Below are 19,151 nucleotides of genomic sequence, written 5' to 3' on the forward strand. Positions count from 1 at the left end.
GCTGGGCCCGGGGCTCGGCTAGGCGCTGGGCCGGGCGGGGTTGGGGGCGGGGGCGGCGGCTACCAAAGCCAAGCGGCGGCGCCGCCGGGGAACATGGCGGACCCTTTCCCTACAGAGGGGCTAAGACCGGCATGCACCGCGCTTTGCGGGGGCGGGGGCGGGGCAGACTCTAGGGACCTGGGCAAAATTACTGAGGCTGGGAGAGAAACAGGACGAGGCCAAGGGATCAGGTTAAAATTCTGGGCAGGCAGAAACAATAGAGAGTGAAGAGGGCGGGCTATCTATTGCTAGTAGCTGCAGTGAATAAGTGCTAGGAAACATAACACTGGTTCTCTTGGAGCTCCCGATACGATGGGGAGACTTAAACCTCAGAATCTACTAGTAGAGAAAAAAATGTATAACAGTTTGGCTACCAAATCTGGGTACTTGGTTGGTAAAGGACAGGAAAATAGACGAGGCATTGCAGGTTCTAGAGAGAAGTGACTGTTCAAAATGGAGTTTGAGAAGCTGGCCCTTATGTTTGGAGCCTGGAACTGTCAAGAGTCTGAAGGTACAGAGTTAAAATATAGGTAGAGCAGAATAGGCTCCAAGGGTTCAGAATCAAAAGCAGGTAAGGGGAAAGGAAGGGATGACACCAAGAGATGTTCAAGGTGTACAGAATTCACCTGAAAAGGACACAGCCGGCCTCTCGATCCACTCAGAAAACAGAGATTTGGAAGGCAGAGGAGTATATAGAGAATTGGAAATTGGAAATTTGTTTCTTATAATACTTCACATGATACTTCTGTGCACATACAGAATCTGAGCCCAGCTGACTTACGGAAACTTTATAGAGATGGACCTTCATGGGAAAAGGGATTGTGGGACAAGAACTGACTGATGGTTCAATCAACAATTATTAGAAGGTGTGTGTATGACAGTAAGAGATGTACTGAATCGTGGACAGAGGCTGGTGTATCCACTAAGATCTATGTCTTGATGGCATAGGATCAAGTGCGTTGAGAAATTCCTGCCCATCTTCCTGATGAATACTAAATGTACTCAGAATCTGTTCACAATGGAGGATGTTAAGCAGTGGTCCAAAGGCCTCAAAGAAAAACATTCTACCTCTTCTGTCAATCTTAATGATTTAAGGTAAAAGAGGAGTAAAAGGTAAAAGAGGAGGTAAGTGTCCAAAGGGTATTTTTTGCAAAGGGAGCCCACAAAATATCTTTTAGAGGGAGAATTTGGGAGTGAGGCAGAGGTGAAAATGGACCTTTCTAAGCAATAGTTATTCCACTTCACTGTTAACAACCACCCGATTCAAAGATTTGAGAACCACCAGAGAAGTGCAGAAATTCCATAAGGCAGGCAAGGGGAGGAGCAGCCATGGGAAGAGAACAGGGAAGGGATAGGAGGCATATCACAAACTTGTACATAGATCAGGAGTGAGTTTCTAAGAGGGTCTGAATCCCAAGAAAATCACCCTAAGGAGGAAAGGAGGAAGTATGTAATATACTGAGGGTCTCTAAACCAGAAAGGAATAAGAAATATACTAGCAGCAGTAATAACAAGGAAAGTCACTCTACTTTAGGGGCCCATTGATTCCTACCTTCAGTATATTTCCTTCAATTATCCTTAAAACTATTTAGCTCCTCACCTTCATCAAAAGCCACACACATACACACACACACACTCTCACACTCACAGTTACATATACATGTATGTTTGTGCCATGGCTCTCTCTCTGGGAGCCCCAGGCCACTGGGAATTTGTATTTTTTGCTTCTTCAGGACATCCCCCCCACCCCCAATATAAAAGAGCAGAGCATACAAAAGGCATTAAATAGACAAATGACAAGGAATTAAATACAACTATCTTAAAGATTTATTAATGAAAAATACTTTACAAAAACAGTATGTTTGGCCCTAAAATAGTTTAGCTGACTCTGAGGGTTTACAACAGTGACTGAGCAAGTGGCAGTAATGGCTCTGCTGCTGAGGACAGGAAGGTGTGTTAGTGTGCCTGACTCCATCTGTTCAGAAAGACAAGTGTTAATGTTGGCAGCTCTGAATTCTAGGCCTAAGGTTTGGGGGGACAGGGAAGGCCGACAGTCCATAATACCTGGCAGGTAGGCTGCCCTGAATGATATGGTCAGTACCGTGACCACACAGCTACATGCCCCTCCAAGGATGGGGTATGGGGAAGACAGAAGGTCAGGTAATACGGATAGGTGGGTAAAACAAAGAACAGAAGTTGGCAGTATAGTAGGGAAAAGAGAATGAAGGCTCAGGTGCATGTGGGGGCATAAAGGATCCAGGAATAAAATGGTGACCCTAAGATCCTAAGGAATGGCTAGTGTCCAGGGTAATATGGATTCATCTTTAAAGTGGCTCAAATGAAACCCTAAACAGCAGTTGCTTCCTTTTGTTAGGTGAATGGAAATTGGAATTTCAAATATTCCCCTCAAGAAGCCAGGTCTTGTTAGGGGTTCCAGGTATCCCTAGGAGAAACTGCCAACTCTATGTTGAGATGAGACTAGCAGAACCTTGGAGGGATGCAGGGTGCTAACTCCTCCACAGTACAGTCTAACGGAGAAAGCTGTGGCTCCAGGAAAGGAAAGAGGTAACCCTTACCATCTATTGTGCTGCAGGGCCCTTGCCCTTACCTGCTCTCTTCCAGGAGCATCTGCTAGAACAAAGAGAAACTCCTCTCCCCCTGTCCTCCTGGGCCCAGACTGCGGGGCATAACTGGTTTGCCTCCAGTCATCATCTGGGGGCATATCTACTCTTCGAGGACCAGGGACTCGAGAACCAGGAACAGGACCCAAATTCCAAGTTGACCTCAGGGGTACATGAAGACTGCTTGATGGTGGAGACACAGGGTAAACAATGGGAGGGTGAGAGGAAGAATGGAAAATATCCCCCCAGGACTGAGCATGAGGAACCTGAAGGCCCTGGCGTCTTTCTGGTAGTGTGTCAGTGTGTGTCAGCTGAGGCTTGCACCCTGGAATACTCAGGAATCTGGCCCCAATATGCTGGCTGGTGTCTGACCATGGCCCCCAAGAGGCATCTGTTCTGGAACGATGGGGGAGACTCTGGTAGTTCAGAGTTCTTCCTGTGTACTTGACCCCCTGGCAAGTTTCACCCCTGTCACACATAGCCAGAAACTGCTGGACACTCCTCGAAGTTCCTGGGAAGAGAAAAAGAAACCAAAGATAAAGCATCTTCAGTAAACCATTCTCCTTCCCAAAGGACATTCCTGACTATTCCTCTCAACTCCCCGTAGCCATAAGAGCATACACATATGGGAAAGAGGAAGGCTAGCCCTGCTTTTAATTTCATTTTTAAAAATTCTTAGGGGAGCCTGGGTGGCTCAGTTGGTTATGCTCAGGTCATGATCGCAGGGTCCTGGGATCAAGCCCCACATCAGGGCTCCCTCCTCAGCGAGTAACCTGCTTCTCCCTCTCCCTCTTCCTGCTGCTCTGCCTGCTTGTGCTTTCTTGCTTTCTCTCTCTCTCAAATAAATAAATAAAATCTTTAAAAAAAATTCTTAATATACATCAAAATCAAGTCTCTTACATCCAACCTGGGCAAATGTTGTCATACTTCTACCTCACTCTACTATAATTCTTCCTCCACCCCCCGACGAATGGCTCCCTAATATAACAAATATATAACTCACTGTAACAACTCTACTCTTAGAGCCACCACTCCAAAACATCAATCTGCTTTTCTTAATATGTACTTTTACTCCAGTTAATCTGTTTCTGCTCACATTCTTGCTCAGTCCCTGAGATCTCTGTTTTTGTTCACACTACTCCTACCACATACACAGTGTGGAATGCCTTTTCTATACATTAATTCCCCTTTACTTAAATGAAACAAAATACATAATCTTAAAAAGTCACTTCTATTTTTTTTTTTTTTTTAAAGTAGGCTCCACACCCAGCATGGAACGCAATGCAGGGGTTGAACTCATGACCCGGAGATCAAGACCTGAGCTGAAAACAAGAGCTGGAATGCCCAACTGCCTGAGCCACCCAGGCACCCAACAACAACAACAAAAAAAAAAAAAAAAAAGAGAGAAAGAAAAATCACATATAAGAAATACTTTCGATTCTTTATTTTATAACCTATCAACATCTGCAGTATACTCCTGATTACAGCTCTGAGCTCTTTAAGAACAGAGAGTTGCCTTCTTTCTCCCCTATGTTCACTATAGCATTTAGTCCAGAATAGGCTACACTAAATGTTGTCTAATGGGACAGATGCCCGTAACAATTGCCAAACACGGGGGACTACCTGGCTGCTCCACTAAGTAACAGGAAGTCCATCTATCCAGAAGGCCTGCTTATCCAAACCTCCCTAAAATGTGGACACATATCTATAATACAACTCTTACCTTCGGTTCTAGAACCACCATCATACCCTGCCCCAGGGCATTTACCTCTGTAAGCCAGGGTTTCTCAATTTCAACACTACTGATACTTGGAGCTGATACTACTTTTTTGGGAGGGGGGAGGTCATGGAGGTAAACTGCCCTGTGCACTGTAAGATGTTATGCAGCATCCCTGGCTTCCACTCACTGGATGCCAGTAGTACTTTCCCTTTCCCACTGAGAATTCCTGCTTTAAGTAGACTCAGCCTCTTCGTGAGGAAGAAACATAGCAAATCTTACTATGGAGGGTGAAAGAAAGCCAGAAGGATGCTATCCACCTTTCCCAAGATTGTCTGGGTCTGTATACACCGCATAGGTATTCCATATACAAGGTGTTTCCAGGTCTCCCATTCACTCCTTGTCCTTCTAGACTATCCCTCAGCTGAGACTCAGGGGATAGTAGGAGAGAAACTAGCTAATAGAGATGATACTTTCTGTTTTGGGAAGATCCTAAAGACTTGATATTAACTCCTCTTGGTGGTTTAAAAGCTTATCTTATCACGATAGACCCTGTTCATTCTCTTGGGTAGTTAGACTAAGGATCTACACCAGCCAACTATATTATTCATTATATAATGAATCAATCATTATATATATAATCAATCATTATAGAATGATTCAATCACAATTCATCTTGACCAATGTTTGATCTTAAAGTGGTAATTCATATCCCCTTACTACCTACCTTGGGACTCCACCCGGCCCCCGTATGTGTACTGATTTTCTCTTTCTAGGTTGTCTCTAGAAAGGTACCACATTATGGCACATGATAATTAGATTTGGGGAGAGTTACCTGGGGGTCTATGGGGCTCCCCTGCCATGCTGGGCATCAAGACATCTGGGGACAGGAACTGTGGTTGGGGTGGGTACAGTTGGGGACCAAGGAGAAACACAGGAGGGTCATGGATGACAGGGAGGGAAGAGGAGCTGGAACAACGGTGCCCGGTTTCCAAAGGCTTTTTCCTCGCGTTTGATGAATCCTTATAGTGAGACAAGACAAAAAACAAAAAAACAAAAAAACATAAAGATGAGGATTAACACACAGTCGGATATGGTTGGGTAAACACAGTGAGGCAAGCAGGGAGAGATGGAGGGGATTAGAGTACCAATATGCCTAGCTCTGTAGAGGGACCCAATTTACTCAGTCACTCTTTCCATCAGCCCCTCTAGGAATATCCCTAGATGGCTAGGAACTGGAGACATGGAACTTCAGATCCTCTTCCATTAACCTGTCTCTCTCATAGCCCTCATCTTCCCAACCCTACCAGCTAGGTCTTTGGCAAACTCTTTAATGCTAACATTAGAATCAGGTTGAGATAGAAATTTAAAAATAGAGAAATAAGAAAGAGAAAAGAAAAATCAGAAAGCCCAAGACTGAAAAAAAAAATTCTGTACACTTTAAATACTGGGAACTAAAAATGTATCTCCCTAAATGTATAATCAGGAATTGTACTACTCCACCTTCTCTCCTGTCACTGCTACACTCCGGTCTTCTGCCACTCAAGTTTGTAATCACTGATGCTTGTGTCCTGTTCTGTACTCCACTCATCTCATTTTCATGGCAAAGTCTCAGAAATATCCCCTTTAACTCTTAAAACACTAATATGTCCAAAATCAAACCAACATCCTTCCAAGCTGCACCTCCTGGTACCACATTTTCCTAAGTCACCTAGATTCAAATGTTGACATTGCCCTTACTTTTGCACTTCTCATCCATGATTCCATTAGTTGCCTTTGTCAAGAAATACTATTTCTACCTACGGTTTTTATATTTAAGCTCAAGCAGACCAGGGCAACAGCCTCCAATCTGATCTTCCTATCTCCAAGCCTGCTACTTCCTTATTGTGGCCTGCAAGTTGCTATGTGCTAGCAATGCTGATCTTTCTCACTTTATCTCTACCATTTTTCACTTCAACTTTCCTAATGTTCCTTCAAACACATCAAGATTATTCCAACTCAGGGCTTTTTCACTTAACTGTTTCTGTTAACTGGAATAGTCTTCATGGCTCACACCATCATATCACTGAAGTCTCTGATCAAATGTTATTTTCTTAGAGCTGATTTCCCTCAATAACCACTGAGAATAACCACTATTACCTCTTTAGTCCTTCTCCCCTTGCTTTGTTCTATTCTTCTCAATTACACATTGTTTGGTGTTTACTTGTTTATTGTCTTTCTCCCCTGGTAGAATATATTTCTTTTAACTCCAGTATTCCTAGTACCCTCAACAGGACCTGGAACATTACACGCACCTAACAAATAATAAATCAAATAAAATAATCTACATACCAGAGTATCTTATTTCCCAACTAGGTTGTAAGCCAATCAAGGGCAGAATTATTTCATCAGGGCATGCTCATAGTACCTACCACAGCATGGTACATTATAGAGACATTTACCATACAGCCTAAGGACCAGGTGCCAATCCTCTCAGTATGTGACATAGCCAACTATTCCTTTCTCCTGCACAGAAGAAAGTGATGCCACACTTTCCTAGTTTCCCTTTATCTCTCTGGTCCTCACTCTTTTAAGGGTTCTTCAGATGAACCACTTAAATATGATACTCATCAGGGATATATCCTGGCTTCTCTCCTCTTTTCACAATATTCTTTTCCTCTTTTCAATGGCTATGATTCTTGAATCTTGATTTCAAGCTTTAAAAGTGTCACATCCAAAGGCCTACCAGATATCACAAGCATAATATATCCAAAATTATACATATCTCTTCCCTCAAATACATCATTATCAACCCGTAATTCTTGGGTTGATTCCTCCATGATTCTCCTCTCCATATATCCAATCAGGCACCAAATCCCAATGATTTTCACTTCCTCTTTGGCTCTCCAACATGTCCATTTCTCTCTATCCTCCCAAACTCCATACAGTGGTTCATGATATGACTCTTCTTTATATTCTTTCCAGTCTCATTTGTCAACACTGTCCTTCCCTCCCCAGAATTTAATTCTGCATACCAAATGAGTTGCTTTTGATTCAGTGAGTATCTGCTTCAAGTTCCTTTACCTGCTATAGTTGCTTTACTTCCTTCAGGAAGCTTCCTTGATCCCTCAAATCTGGTTTAGATGTCCCTTCTATTATGCTTCCATAGCATTAAATCCTATCATATTATAATTATTTATCTGTCTCCCCAGGGAGACTGTAAAGGCAATGACACCAGGGACTACATCTAGCTCACCCACCACTGTATCCCCAGCACTTGGCACAATACCTACAACACATGCCCAATCAGCATTTGTTTTAAAGAATGAATCAGTGAATAAATTAATGATACATAGAAGTCAGGAGAGAGGAAGCCAACTCCCTAGAAAAATAACAATCTGCCATTAAATTCACTAACAGTACATAAGAACAAATGCTAGGCAGAAACAACCACCTATCCCAAAAAGAATGGCAAGGTGTTTAGAGTTGTTTAGGAAATTTTGAACAATAAATTGGAAAAACATGACTGTTACTTGGGAGTGAAACTGGATCTGAAGGCCTAGTAGGACAGAGCCTTAGTTTTCACTATATATCCTTTACACCATTTAATTTTTTTATCACGTATTTAAAACTGGTTTTTCAATTTTTATTGAACCCACCTGGTGAACAAGCTTTAACGCACTGGAGCTTTGCATCCTGACCTCCATTGTAATCAAAACTCAACTTGCCTTGGGCAAGTGTTTGGAATTCTCAAAAGGATAATTTATAAACCCAGTCACTGAAAATATTTGAGTTATTGATTTCTGCTGACTTCAGTGTCCCTGTCCCTTTCACCTACAGATCACTGCATTGATTCCATATGAAAAGCCTCGAGGATGACTGTTTTATATCACTTTACTTTTCTTGCTAATGCACCTGCTTCATTTTAGCATGAAAGCATACCAGACCCCACTCAATCTTATACTGGAATGGGGAGGAAAAGGCAAAAACAATATCCCATCCCATGTCTTCCCTTCTTCCCTTGATTAGTGCAACGGGTTTTGACCCAATCAGCAGCCATTGCTTCTGAGACTCAAGGCTACTAGGCTACTAGGACTCTTTTCACCCTAGGGAACCCTATAATATACCTTCCATAACTGCTACAAAGTGACATTCTCCTGGGCTCCAACAAAATGTGTGTCAATAAAGTAATGACTGTGTCATCATTTTTGCTGAATGCACATGGCCTTCCCCCAAATTATAACTTTTAGTTTCCCCCGCCCCTCTACCTACACTGTATTTTTATCTTAGCAAAAGAAAGAGGGTGCTCTGAATAGACAGACCCTGATTCTACTTACAAAACTGTGGGAAGAGACTGGAGCCTCGTCCCTCTCTGAGACAACGGTGCCACTGAGACTGCGTGAGATGCGGTGAAAGTTCTCTGCACCGTATTGATCATCCTCCCCATATTCCCTCCTGGGGCATCGGCAAGGTGCAGCCTTCAAACACACAGACACACACAGGCAGACACGAAACACCAGACCTATGGTTTTCCCACAGACCCTGTCCCCAGGGGTATGGGAGAAAATAGGGTAAGACCTCACTACTAGCAACCTGAATTAGATGTATTTGAAAGGTAGTGGCCATGTGGCAATCTCCTCTCATTTAAAAGAAGTCCAATCATAGACCTTGTTCTCTTCCAACAGCCCCACATTACCATGCTCCTGCCTTACCACCAACCCTACCACTCATATCTTTCAACACTTCCTTTCCCAACGCACCACCCCATGCCAGCACTGTAGGACCTGAGGCTGCTACCTGAGAAGCAGAAGCAGGCACTGTGCTGGTTTCATGGAGACTGTGCTCCATTTCTGCTGTTGGGGTCTTTGAGAGACCAAGGCCAGGGGCTGAGTGCAACCTCCTCCCCACACCATCTGCAGAGCCTGAGGAGGAAAACATAAATACAAGTTGAAGCCATCTCTTCTCCTGGAGCCTAACGTCAGCTTGACAGCAAAAACAAAAACAAAAACAAAAACAACCAACCAACCAAACAAAAAACCCTCAGGAGTTCTTTTCATGAAATAACAAATATGTATTCCTGAAATGAATAGAGATGTGCTCCTGTAATGTAGAAACAATTTCAGAATATGGATAGTTTCCTATAGGCCAACAAGGGTCTCAGGACACAAGCCTTGAAGAACTTGTACAAAAGGGGCTCTGTAGAAAGACAGCTGAATGTCCCATCTTGCCTCATTTCAATTTTTTAAACACAAGCAGCTTTGCTTCTGTCGGATTTGTGCCCAAGACTTATAATATATACAGAGGAAACTGTCTAACACAGTTGTTCTCTAGAGTGTCTGTGATGACAAAGGGAACATTATCTTCAGTCTATTTAGAAATTGAGATGAATATAATAATCATTTATCAAACCTCCTCATTTTATATAACAGGAAAATGAGTTCTAGGGTTTGAAAGGTAGTAAGTAGTTTAATCAGAATTAAAATTCAAGTCTCTTGATTTCACTTCCTATTACTATGAGCAAGAACTCTTCAATGACATTTTGAATGTGTAACACCCTTTTATTTCCCCATCAGATTCTCTCAATCATTAACTGCTTAAATTCTAAACAATCACTAAATGCTTATCTCTTCCTAAAAATTTTGCTAGATTATTAAGAACTGCTCCAAACTGGATATGTGACTCCCAAGGGGCTCGCCCCAATACAACTAATTAAGCCTTCCATTCTGAAAATGCACATGCCCTTGACCTACATTTAATGTATGTCTATCACCAATTCACATCTTGATTTGATATTTTGATTCTAATACATGTATCTGGCTAAAGGAGGATATTCCTGATGCCAAGCTAAAATATTATTTTTAGTATTTTCTGGTACAGAAGTTCTAATACCACCTCAGATTCATCTAGGAGCTATAAAAATACAGATTCCTCTATCTCTCCACAGCCCTGCTGAATCAGAATCTTTGTGGTGAGCCTGGGAATACTTATTTTTAAAGGGCTTCCTGGAGGGGCACCTGGCTGGCTAAGTTACTGGAGCATGTGACTCTTGATCTCTAGGTTAGGAGTTGGGCATAGAGATTATTTAAAAATAAAATATTTAAAAATAAATAAAACAAAGGCTTCCCCAAAAAGTATAGGAGAATATCCCCAAACATTGCTGAAGGAAATTTGAAATGTTATAGTCCTCCTAAAAAAACCTGTTTAAAAATATCCATTAAAATTGAAAATATGATTTACCCTTTTATCCAACAACTCTACTCCTAGGAATAAGAAACAAAAATACCAGTTTACGGAGGCATTATACATGTAGCGGCCAAAAAACTAGAAATGAAGTAAAGCCCATCGATAGCAGAATGACTAAATACACTAAGATATCTCCAATATCAAATATGCCCAGCCACTCACTAAAAAGAATGAACGAGTTAAACTAGATGACCTGGAGGAATTTTCATGAAGGATTGTTAACTTAAAAGGAAAAAAAGAATTTGTAATACTATCCCGAGGCAAAAAACCCTACTGTATATGTAGGTCTACATAGGATTATATGAACAGAAAAATACAGAAATATGCACATTACATTATTCCCTAGAAGGTGGAGGATAAACGGTAGGAATTTATGTAACAGGAGGAGAAATAAATAAGAAAATGTCTACAATAAAAACAGCATGTGTGCTGTCATCCCATTTATAAAAATTATTTCTCTGTTTTTTAAAAAGCCACTCCTTGGGTGACTATTATGGGCAGCCAGATTTAAGAATTACAGCTGTAATCGTTAGAATGTGATGTTCTTCTAATAAAGTCTGATTACTAGACAAGGAGGTGGCTGCTGGAACCTCCTGAAGGGAACAGGCTGATTCTTTTAAAGATACTTCAGCAGAGGTGAAGATGGCCACCTGTAAAGAGTACTGTTGAGGGGATATATGGATTTGATAGAAGACAGAGTTAGGATGATGTCTACTCATGGATCAACAGTTACAAGAAGAAAAACTACTAGACATCATACACTTCCCGATATAAGAAGAAATACAAAGTAGGGCACCTGGGTGGCTAAGTGGTTAAGCATCTGACTCTTGATTTCAGTTCGGGTCATGCTTTCAGGGTCCTGAGATTAAGCCCCCGTGTCAGGCTCCCTGCTCAGCGGGGAGTCTGCTTGAGATTCTGTCTCAATCACCCTCTGCCCCTGCCCCCTGCTCATGCATGCACACACACTCTCTCAAATAAATAAATAAATATTAGAAAAAAAAAGAAATACAAAGTACCACCTCTAAGATATTCTTATTAACAAAAAAGAAAAAAAGAAAGAAAAGAAAACACAATGGAGGATTGTCTGACTAGAGGAGCGCACAACTCTTGATCTTGGGGTAGTGAGTTAAGCCCCACACTGGGTGCAGAGATTACTTAATAAAATAAAACTTAAGAAAAAAAAATTGAACCTGACTTTAATCAAGCCTCTACCCCTAAACTACCAGATTACAAAAAATTGAGTAGAAGAACATGTTTTTAAAAAGAACATGTTTTAGGGACGCCTGGGTGGCTCAGTTGGTTAAGCAGCTGCCTTCGGCTCAGGTCATGATCCCAGTGTCCTGGGATCGAGTCCCACATCGGGCTCCTTGTTCTGTGGGGAGCCTGCTTCTCCCTCTGCCTCTGCCTGCCACTCTGTCTGCCTGTGCTCTCTCTCTCTCTCTCTCTTTCTGACAAATAAATAAATAAAAATCTTTAAAAAAAAAAAAAAAAGAAAGAACATGTTTTAAAAACTACTAGAATATAATTAGTAAAATCTAGAATGTGGACTTGACAAATGGCCAAATTTCCCCTTTGACAAGGGGAAAAAAAGACAGGAATTTTATAGACTAATAAAGCCTTGAAACAAATCAACAAAATGCAATGTGAAGATCTTGTTTGAATCCTAATTTGAAATAAACTAACTATGAAAAGGCATTTATGGGACAATTGAAAAAATGTGAATACTGGCCACTGTATTATATTAAAAATTATTGTTAATTTTTTAGGTATAATATTATAGTTTTGCCTTATAAAAAAAAGAGTATTTCTTAGAGATGCATTCCAAATTGTTTATGCATGAAATAATAAAATGTCTGGGATTTTCTTTAAAATAATTCAGTAGAGGGGTACCTGGCTGACTCTACACAACTTTCCTCTGCACAGTTCTTGATCTCGGGATCATGAGCTTGAGCCCCATACTAGGTACAGAGATAACTTAAGGAAATAAATAAATAAATAAAACATTCTAAAATAAATAATTAAATAAATAAATAGTAAAATAATCCAGTAGGGAGGGGAAATGTAGGGGGAGAGGGAGGCACTTTAGCTATATCAGAATTAGCCATATGTTGATAAATGGTTAAGATAATCACTGCAGAAGCTAGTGATAAGTACTGGCTTATTGGAGGACTATTGTAACATTAACTCATTACTCTTGAATGTATTTGAAATTTTCTATAACAAAAAGTTATTTTTAAGATGATGTCTGCCTAACTTCAAAATTCTGTGAAATTTAGAAATATATGTCAAGGACAATGTTTATATAATTCTTTAGAAACTATAATGTCAAAATTAGGGGCATCTTGGTGGCTCAGTCATTAAGCATCTGCCTTCAGCTCAGCTCATGGTCCCAGGGTCCTGGGATCAAGCCCCACTTCGGACTCCCTGCTTGGCGGGAAGCCCACTTCTCTCTCTCCCACTCCCCCTGCTTGTGTTCTGCTCTCACTCTCACTCTCTTCAAATGAATGAATGAATGAAATCTTAAGAAAAAAAAAAACTATAATATGAAAATTAATCTGCTCACAAAACACCATATACTGTACAATTCCATTATATCATATGTCCAAAACAGGCAAAACTATAGACAGAAAATGGATTACAGATTGCCTAGGGCCGGAGGAGAGAGGGGTAAAGGGAAATGGGGAATGACTACTAATGGGTACTGGGTTTCTTTTCGGGGTGGTGAAAACACTTTAAAATTTTTACTTATTTATTTTAGAGAGAGAGAGCATGTGCTGGGCGGGAGGGAAAGTATAGGGTGGGAGAGAATCTCAAGCAGACTCCACATTGGGCTCCGTGTTCAATGTGCCCAATGTGGGGCTTGATCTCATAGCCCTGAGATCATGACCTGAGCTAAAATCAAGAGCCCAATGCTTAACCCACTGAGACACCCAGGTGCCCTATGGGGTGATGAAAACACTTTAAAACTGATTGTGGTGATGGATGGATAATTCTGTGAATATACTTAAAAAACAGAATTATACATATTAAGTAGGTGAATTGTATGGCATGTAAATTATATATCAATAAAGCTTTTTTTTAAGTAATAAGAGAAAAACAAATACTACATGATCTTACTTATATGTGGAATCTAAAAAGAGACAAATTACTGAAACACAGAATGGTAGTTGATAGCATCTGGACGATAGGGAAACGGGGAGGTGATGGTCAAAGGATATAATCTTCCAGTTATAAGATGAATAAATCCTGGGAATCTAATGTACAGGATTGTGACTGTAATTAACAATATCGTGTTATTTACCTGAAAGTTGCTAAGAGGGTAGATCTTAAATGTCCTTACCAAAAAAAACTATAATTTATCTGTGGTGATGGTTGTGTCAACTAACATTATTGTGGTAATCATTTCACAAGATATATGTGTCAAACCTTCACACTGTACACCTTAACCTTATACAATGTTATTTGTCAATTATATCAATAAAGCTGGGGTGAGAAAGTACCTTGGTACTTAAAAAATGCTTTACGATAAGATAAAGAGGGACTCCCCTAGAGATATATTCTATCATACAAAGATCCTAGTTGACATTTCCCTTCATTACCTACTTCCTGATTTATTCCTCCTGATCACTTCTTTATGTTAAAATAAAGGCTAGTTTGGTTTGACAAGGATTTTGAGGACTGACTCATCAGATGGATTTTTTTAATTAATTTTTGTTCCCTCTTAAGCAAAAGAGTAATGTTTAGTAGGTACTCTTTCAGAATTATAATTTTCCTGAAGGCTAATTTACCAGTACATATCAAGAGATTTATAAACGTATATAACCTTCAACTAGTTATTATCCTTCTGGAAATTTATTCTGCGGAGCTAATCAGAATTGTGGCCAAACACTTACATATAAAGATAGTCATTATCTATTTATCTAAAAATTCGAAGTATATGAAGTATAGTAAAATGGTTGAATGTATTACAGTATATTCATATGCAGCATATTGCCAGTCCTTAAAAGTAGTTTTTTCAAAGGGAAAATGCTTATGAATATAATGTAAAAATATCATGAGAATAAACCACATACATATATTGCAATGATTTTGTAAGAATAAATAAATATATCGTATATATGCATAAAAAAACAAAGCCAGAAGTAAGCTAATGGAATTATGAGTGGGATTATCGATGATTTTTGTTACTTTATGTATTTTCAAAAGCATCTACAATGAAAAATTTCCTATTTTAGGTAATGTAAGTTTTTTGTTTGTTTGGAATTTTTTTGGTAATATAATTGCTTGACATTCAGTTAGTTTAATTTTAATTGCAATATATTCTTTTATTTGTGTTTATTATTATGCATAAAATACTTGACATTTGTATATTCTTTCTTCCTCAGACAGAAAGCTAATTGAGGTAGATATTAACTTTTCCTCATTCTTTGGAATTTTTCCCATACTACTCTGTCCCATGTACCCAGGGAGCACTTAATAAATAGTACTGCAAAGTCTACACTATGATCCATATCCTAAAAAACATACCTTAATATCAAATCTTATATTTATGTGATATCCCCCCACTAACAGCTTCTAGGAACAGCTCCTAGGTACTCAATAAATACTCCTATGGCTGTATTTAAACATCAGCTGGCAGCATGCAAGGAACCTGTGCTGTTATGGAAACTGTCATACCGAGCTAAAGATAAAATTCTATGAGTTCAATTTCATAGAATCACATATATCATTTTAAGAGTAGGAAGACATCTTAAAAAAAAAAAATCACTGAACCCATTCTCTAATTTTACAGGTAAAAAGTTGGCCATGGGATAGTAAGTGACTTGTCCAAATTTATGCTGACAGTTAATGATGGAACCAGGAAAAGAGTTCAGGCTTTGGTGTTCTCAAGTACCTCAAAGTTATAAATATTCTTCATGTCTTCAGTTTCCAGAACTACATCTGTGAAGTCCATTTAAGGTGTAGACTTCATTCTTTACACAATATAATCTAAGGGGTAGTCAGTGAACAGGCATACAATCTTGAAAATTCTATACCTGGTAGTTCCTGAAGAGATCAAGGAAGAACCTAATATTTCTGGCTCAGTATGATCTGGCAATGCCACACTGGGAGATATGGCTGAATGTGGGCATCCCTGTTATAAGCTGGATCTGGAAACTGGATCTTGAATTAGTTCAAGCTCCTAAGCCATAGAAGGATAACTTGTTTTTCTCAGTCTCCCCTATTTTATTCTGAGTCCCTCTCAAAGACCTATGAACCACTCCTTAGCACTGCATACTGCTGAAGCCCTGGGCATATATTCATTGATCTCTTCTTTTAGGAGGAGGGAACTAGACAATGAACTAGACAATTTCTCTAGCTAGAAAAAAGTCTAGCTCTTGTCCTAAAGTCTTTTTGAATAAAATCAGAAGATCTGCTACTACCTCCTAAGCTGGGGATGTTATTTGGACAGACTACCATCCCTCTTCTGATCTTGTCCTCTCCCTTTCAGCTTTTATATGTCCCCCACTCCCCCTGCCCATGGTTGCATCCCTACCTGTTTGGTTAAAGGAGTGCCAGGCCACATCTTGCTGCCCCCATCCAGAACAGCCAGCTTGAGAAGCCTGAAGACTAGCTTGGTAGAGAGACTCCAATTCTGAGGTTTCCTGCTCTGTGTCTTGGTTCCAATGTGGATGCAAAAGGATGTGGTTTTTTTCCGGATAGGCTACACAGGTATGGGAATCATGGGGGGAGGACTTCATTCCTGGCCCAGGGACCCCATGTTTAAGTTGCGAATCATAGAGCCTCGTGACATTCACCCAAGAGTCCAAAGGCAAGGAAGTCCCCAAGTCGACACTGCTGCCTAGTTCCTTAGGCCTAGCATCTCTCACTTGAGATGGCTTTCCTTGGTTCATGCTTGGTTCTGCCAACCTGGGCTGTCTTCCCCTAGAAGTTTCATTATTAGGCTGCCCAGAGTTCATGGCAACAGAAGGATAATTAGCTGGCTCTTCCCAGGAAGGTAGTCTGTCCTTACCACCCAAGGAGGACTGTTGTTTTGCCCAAGGCCAGTGGCCTTTCCCTTGACCCTGGAGGAAGGGAGGCTTACAGTCAGAAGAGGAAGAGTTCTTCCTTAGACTATTTGTCAAACTTCTATCCTGGGAACCTATGCCATCCCTTGTGGAGGCACCTTGCATCCTCTGGAACTGCTCTGCTAGTGAGCGGACAAGCCCCTTTGTGCTGGGAAACTCTGGCTTATAGGGATCCTCACTGCCTCCATCCACTTTTGAAGTTAACAAAGTTTTGAGGCTTTGGGCTTGGAGGCATTGGTTAGTTTTCTGCACAGTATCAGGAGAGTGAAGCATAGGTGAGGAAGCAGCAGGCATTACGGGGTGGCAGGCCCTGTACAGGGGAAGGCTGGGCTGAGCTGATGAACTGGAAGGACTACAGCCTAGGCTGTGAACATCTCCTCTCTCAGAGGTATCTGTTCCAGCTGAGCATGACCAAGGCATCACCTGGGATGAGACAGGAGGATCCTTCTTTTCTTGGAATAGCTGTTCTTGAGTAATGCCTCTTCCTTCTTGTGGAGGGAAGCTGGTACAGCTGCTGTTGTCAACCCTGTAGCCTTGCAGCTTACCCTCTGGTATATCCAATGGTTCCCAACCATAATGAGCATTCTTCTCAGTCCTCCCTGGTGTTTTAGGTAAGGCCTGCCTGTGGAGTACAGAGGGGTCAATGCTGTCCTCCTCAACTGAAGTCAGAAGGTTTGAGGCAGACCTACTAGGGGAATTGTGCTGTGAGGCAGACAAGGCAGATGACTCTGGGAATAGTGATGAGTGCGACTCATGGCAGGAAGCAGGTGAGTGGATGAAAGAACTGGCCCCAAACTCTGTATTCGTGCAGGGTTCCAGTTGAGCCTCCTGGCTTAACAATACTTGGAGCGGGATAGGTTGTTCACTGAAATAAATGAAGAGAACCAGTCATAAGCAGCCTTAAATGACAAGATCACTTACAAAAAGACCTGTTCATTTGGTTCCCATTTCTAGCCATCCACAAAGGGAATGGTAAAAATAAACAAAAAGACAAGCACAAGTAGAGTCAACAGTTCAGAGGTTCACAAGAGAAGGCAGGCACATGGTCAGCTCACACCCAAGCACTAGGTAATATTTTTTATTAAATGCCCTCACCTAAGTTCCACACAGTAATATTAAGTGAAGTCCTTGTCGATAGTCTTCACTGCCTTTGAAGTCCCATTCCAATCATATTCTTCTTGCAAATTAAAAAATAAAAATTGCTAATCCCACATGCAGATGACATGGAGGTGAGCAAAGCCTAGAAATCACTTATACCTGGGGTCCTGAGAGGCACACCAGCCAAAAGAACCAAAAGGCACATTTACAGAGTACAGTGTAATTCAGGTTCATGGGATTACATAGAATTCAGCCACTTCAAGTGTGTTTTCATAATCTGGATTTGGTTTTATTATTCCCAAAGTAATGCATTGTGACTCTCTTGAGATTTGGGAGTAAGACTAGAAATTAACCGCATTTACTAGGTTTCTTACTAATTGTTTTTTATTTCTGACCTAAAAAACTCTGTTAGATGCACTTAAATAAAAGCCTCAATTACTCACATATATTAAGTGGCGTAAGTTTTCTAGAACGAGTTTAGCTGCCTAAATTGCTTATATTCAAGCATATCTCACATCAGGTTCTCAGATCAGTGTTCAACTATTAGAGTATACTGTAGGAGAAAAGAAGAAAAAGGAAGATCCTAGCTATTAGCATTAAATTTGAATGATAATATACTATCAACTTTTGTGGTCATAGCCACCCAGTTACCCTTACAACATTATGAAGAATATATCATTATACTTATGGAGGAGACCCATGGAGTGAAACAGACCTGGATTTGAAGTCCACACCTCTACCACTTACTAGCTGAAGAATTTTGGGTGCCTTATGTATATTTTACTCCCTGAGCTTGAGTTTCCTCTTTCAGAAAATATCACTAAGTAACAGTCCTGATCTCCTAAAGTTATTGTGAGAACTGAAGTATTTAGCTTAGTGCCTGGACAATAAATGGGGGTGCCTGGGTGGCTCAGTCAGTTGAGCATCTGACTCTTGATTTCAGCTTGGGTCATGATCTTGGGGTGGTAGGACTGAGCCCTACATTGGGCTCTGCATTCCATGTGACGTGTGCTTGGGATACTCTCTTTCCCTCTCCCTCTGTACTCCCCCAGCTCTCTCTTGCTCACCTGCTCTCTCTAAAAATAAATAAATAAAAACTTTTAAAAAAATGTTCAATAAATGTTAGCTGTTTTTATAATATTTATATTCTGAGAACTACGTAGGCTTATTAACAGCCAAAATTAGTTTTAACTTAAATCTATGTATTTTGAATAGAACCAAATTCAAGAGCTAAAGTGTGAAAACTACATGAGTGGCCCCAGGAACTTTCTTCCTATTGCTGCCCATAGCAAAGCAAAACAAAAGGAATCTTTGTGTCTCTTCTCTCTGGTTCAGTCAGAGCAAAGACTGCTTTCTCTGCTTCCACCAGAGACAGGAAGCACTGAA

At 40.7% G+C, this 19,151-nt stretch overlaps 1 protein-coding gene across 3 annotated transcripts in view; it reads right to left on the bottom strand.

Moving 5' to 3' along the window:
- Positions 1 to 1,842: 1,842 nt before the first annotated feature.
- LOC111145257 (ubiquitin specific peptidase 54) overlaps positions 1,843 to 19,151 on the bottom strand; it is a 58,401-nt gene continuing 41,092 nt past the window's right edge. Inside the window, exons 18-22 of one of the 3 annotated variants that reach the window (XM_022500053.1) lie at positions 16,136 to 17,532; positions 9,154 to 9,278; positions 8,694 to 8,834; positions 5,213 to 5,399; positions 1,843 to 3,171 (exon numbers count right to left, since the gene is read on the bottom strand). In XM_022500053.1, the coding sequence (XP_022355761.1) occupies positions 2,612 to 3,171; positions 5,213 to 5,399; positions 8,694 to 8,834; positions 9,154 to 9,278; positions 16,136 to 17,532 (2,410 nt within the window). In that variant the 3' untranslated portion in view covers positions 1,843 to 2,611. The remainder of the gene's footprint in view (positions 3,172 to 5,212; positions 5,400 to 8,693; positions 8,835 to 9,153; positions 9,279 to 16,135; positions 17,533 to 19,151) is intronic. The other 2 variants (XM_022500055.1, XM_022500054.1) reach the window with 2 other exon arrangements.

This window comes from Enhydra lutris, unplaced genomic scaffold, assembly GCF_002288905.1.
Source record: "Enhydra lutris kenyoni isolate GAN:26980312 unplaced genomic scaffold, ASM228890v2 scaffoldscaffold12, whole genome shotgun sequence".
Taxonomy (NCBI): domain Eukaryota; kingdom Metazoa; phylum Chordata; class Mammalia; order Carnivora; family Mustelidae; genus Enhydra; species Enhydra lutris.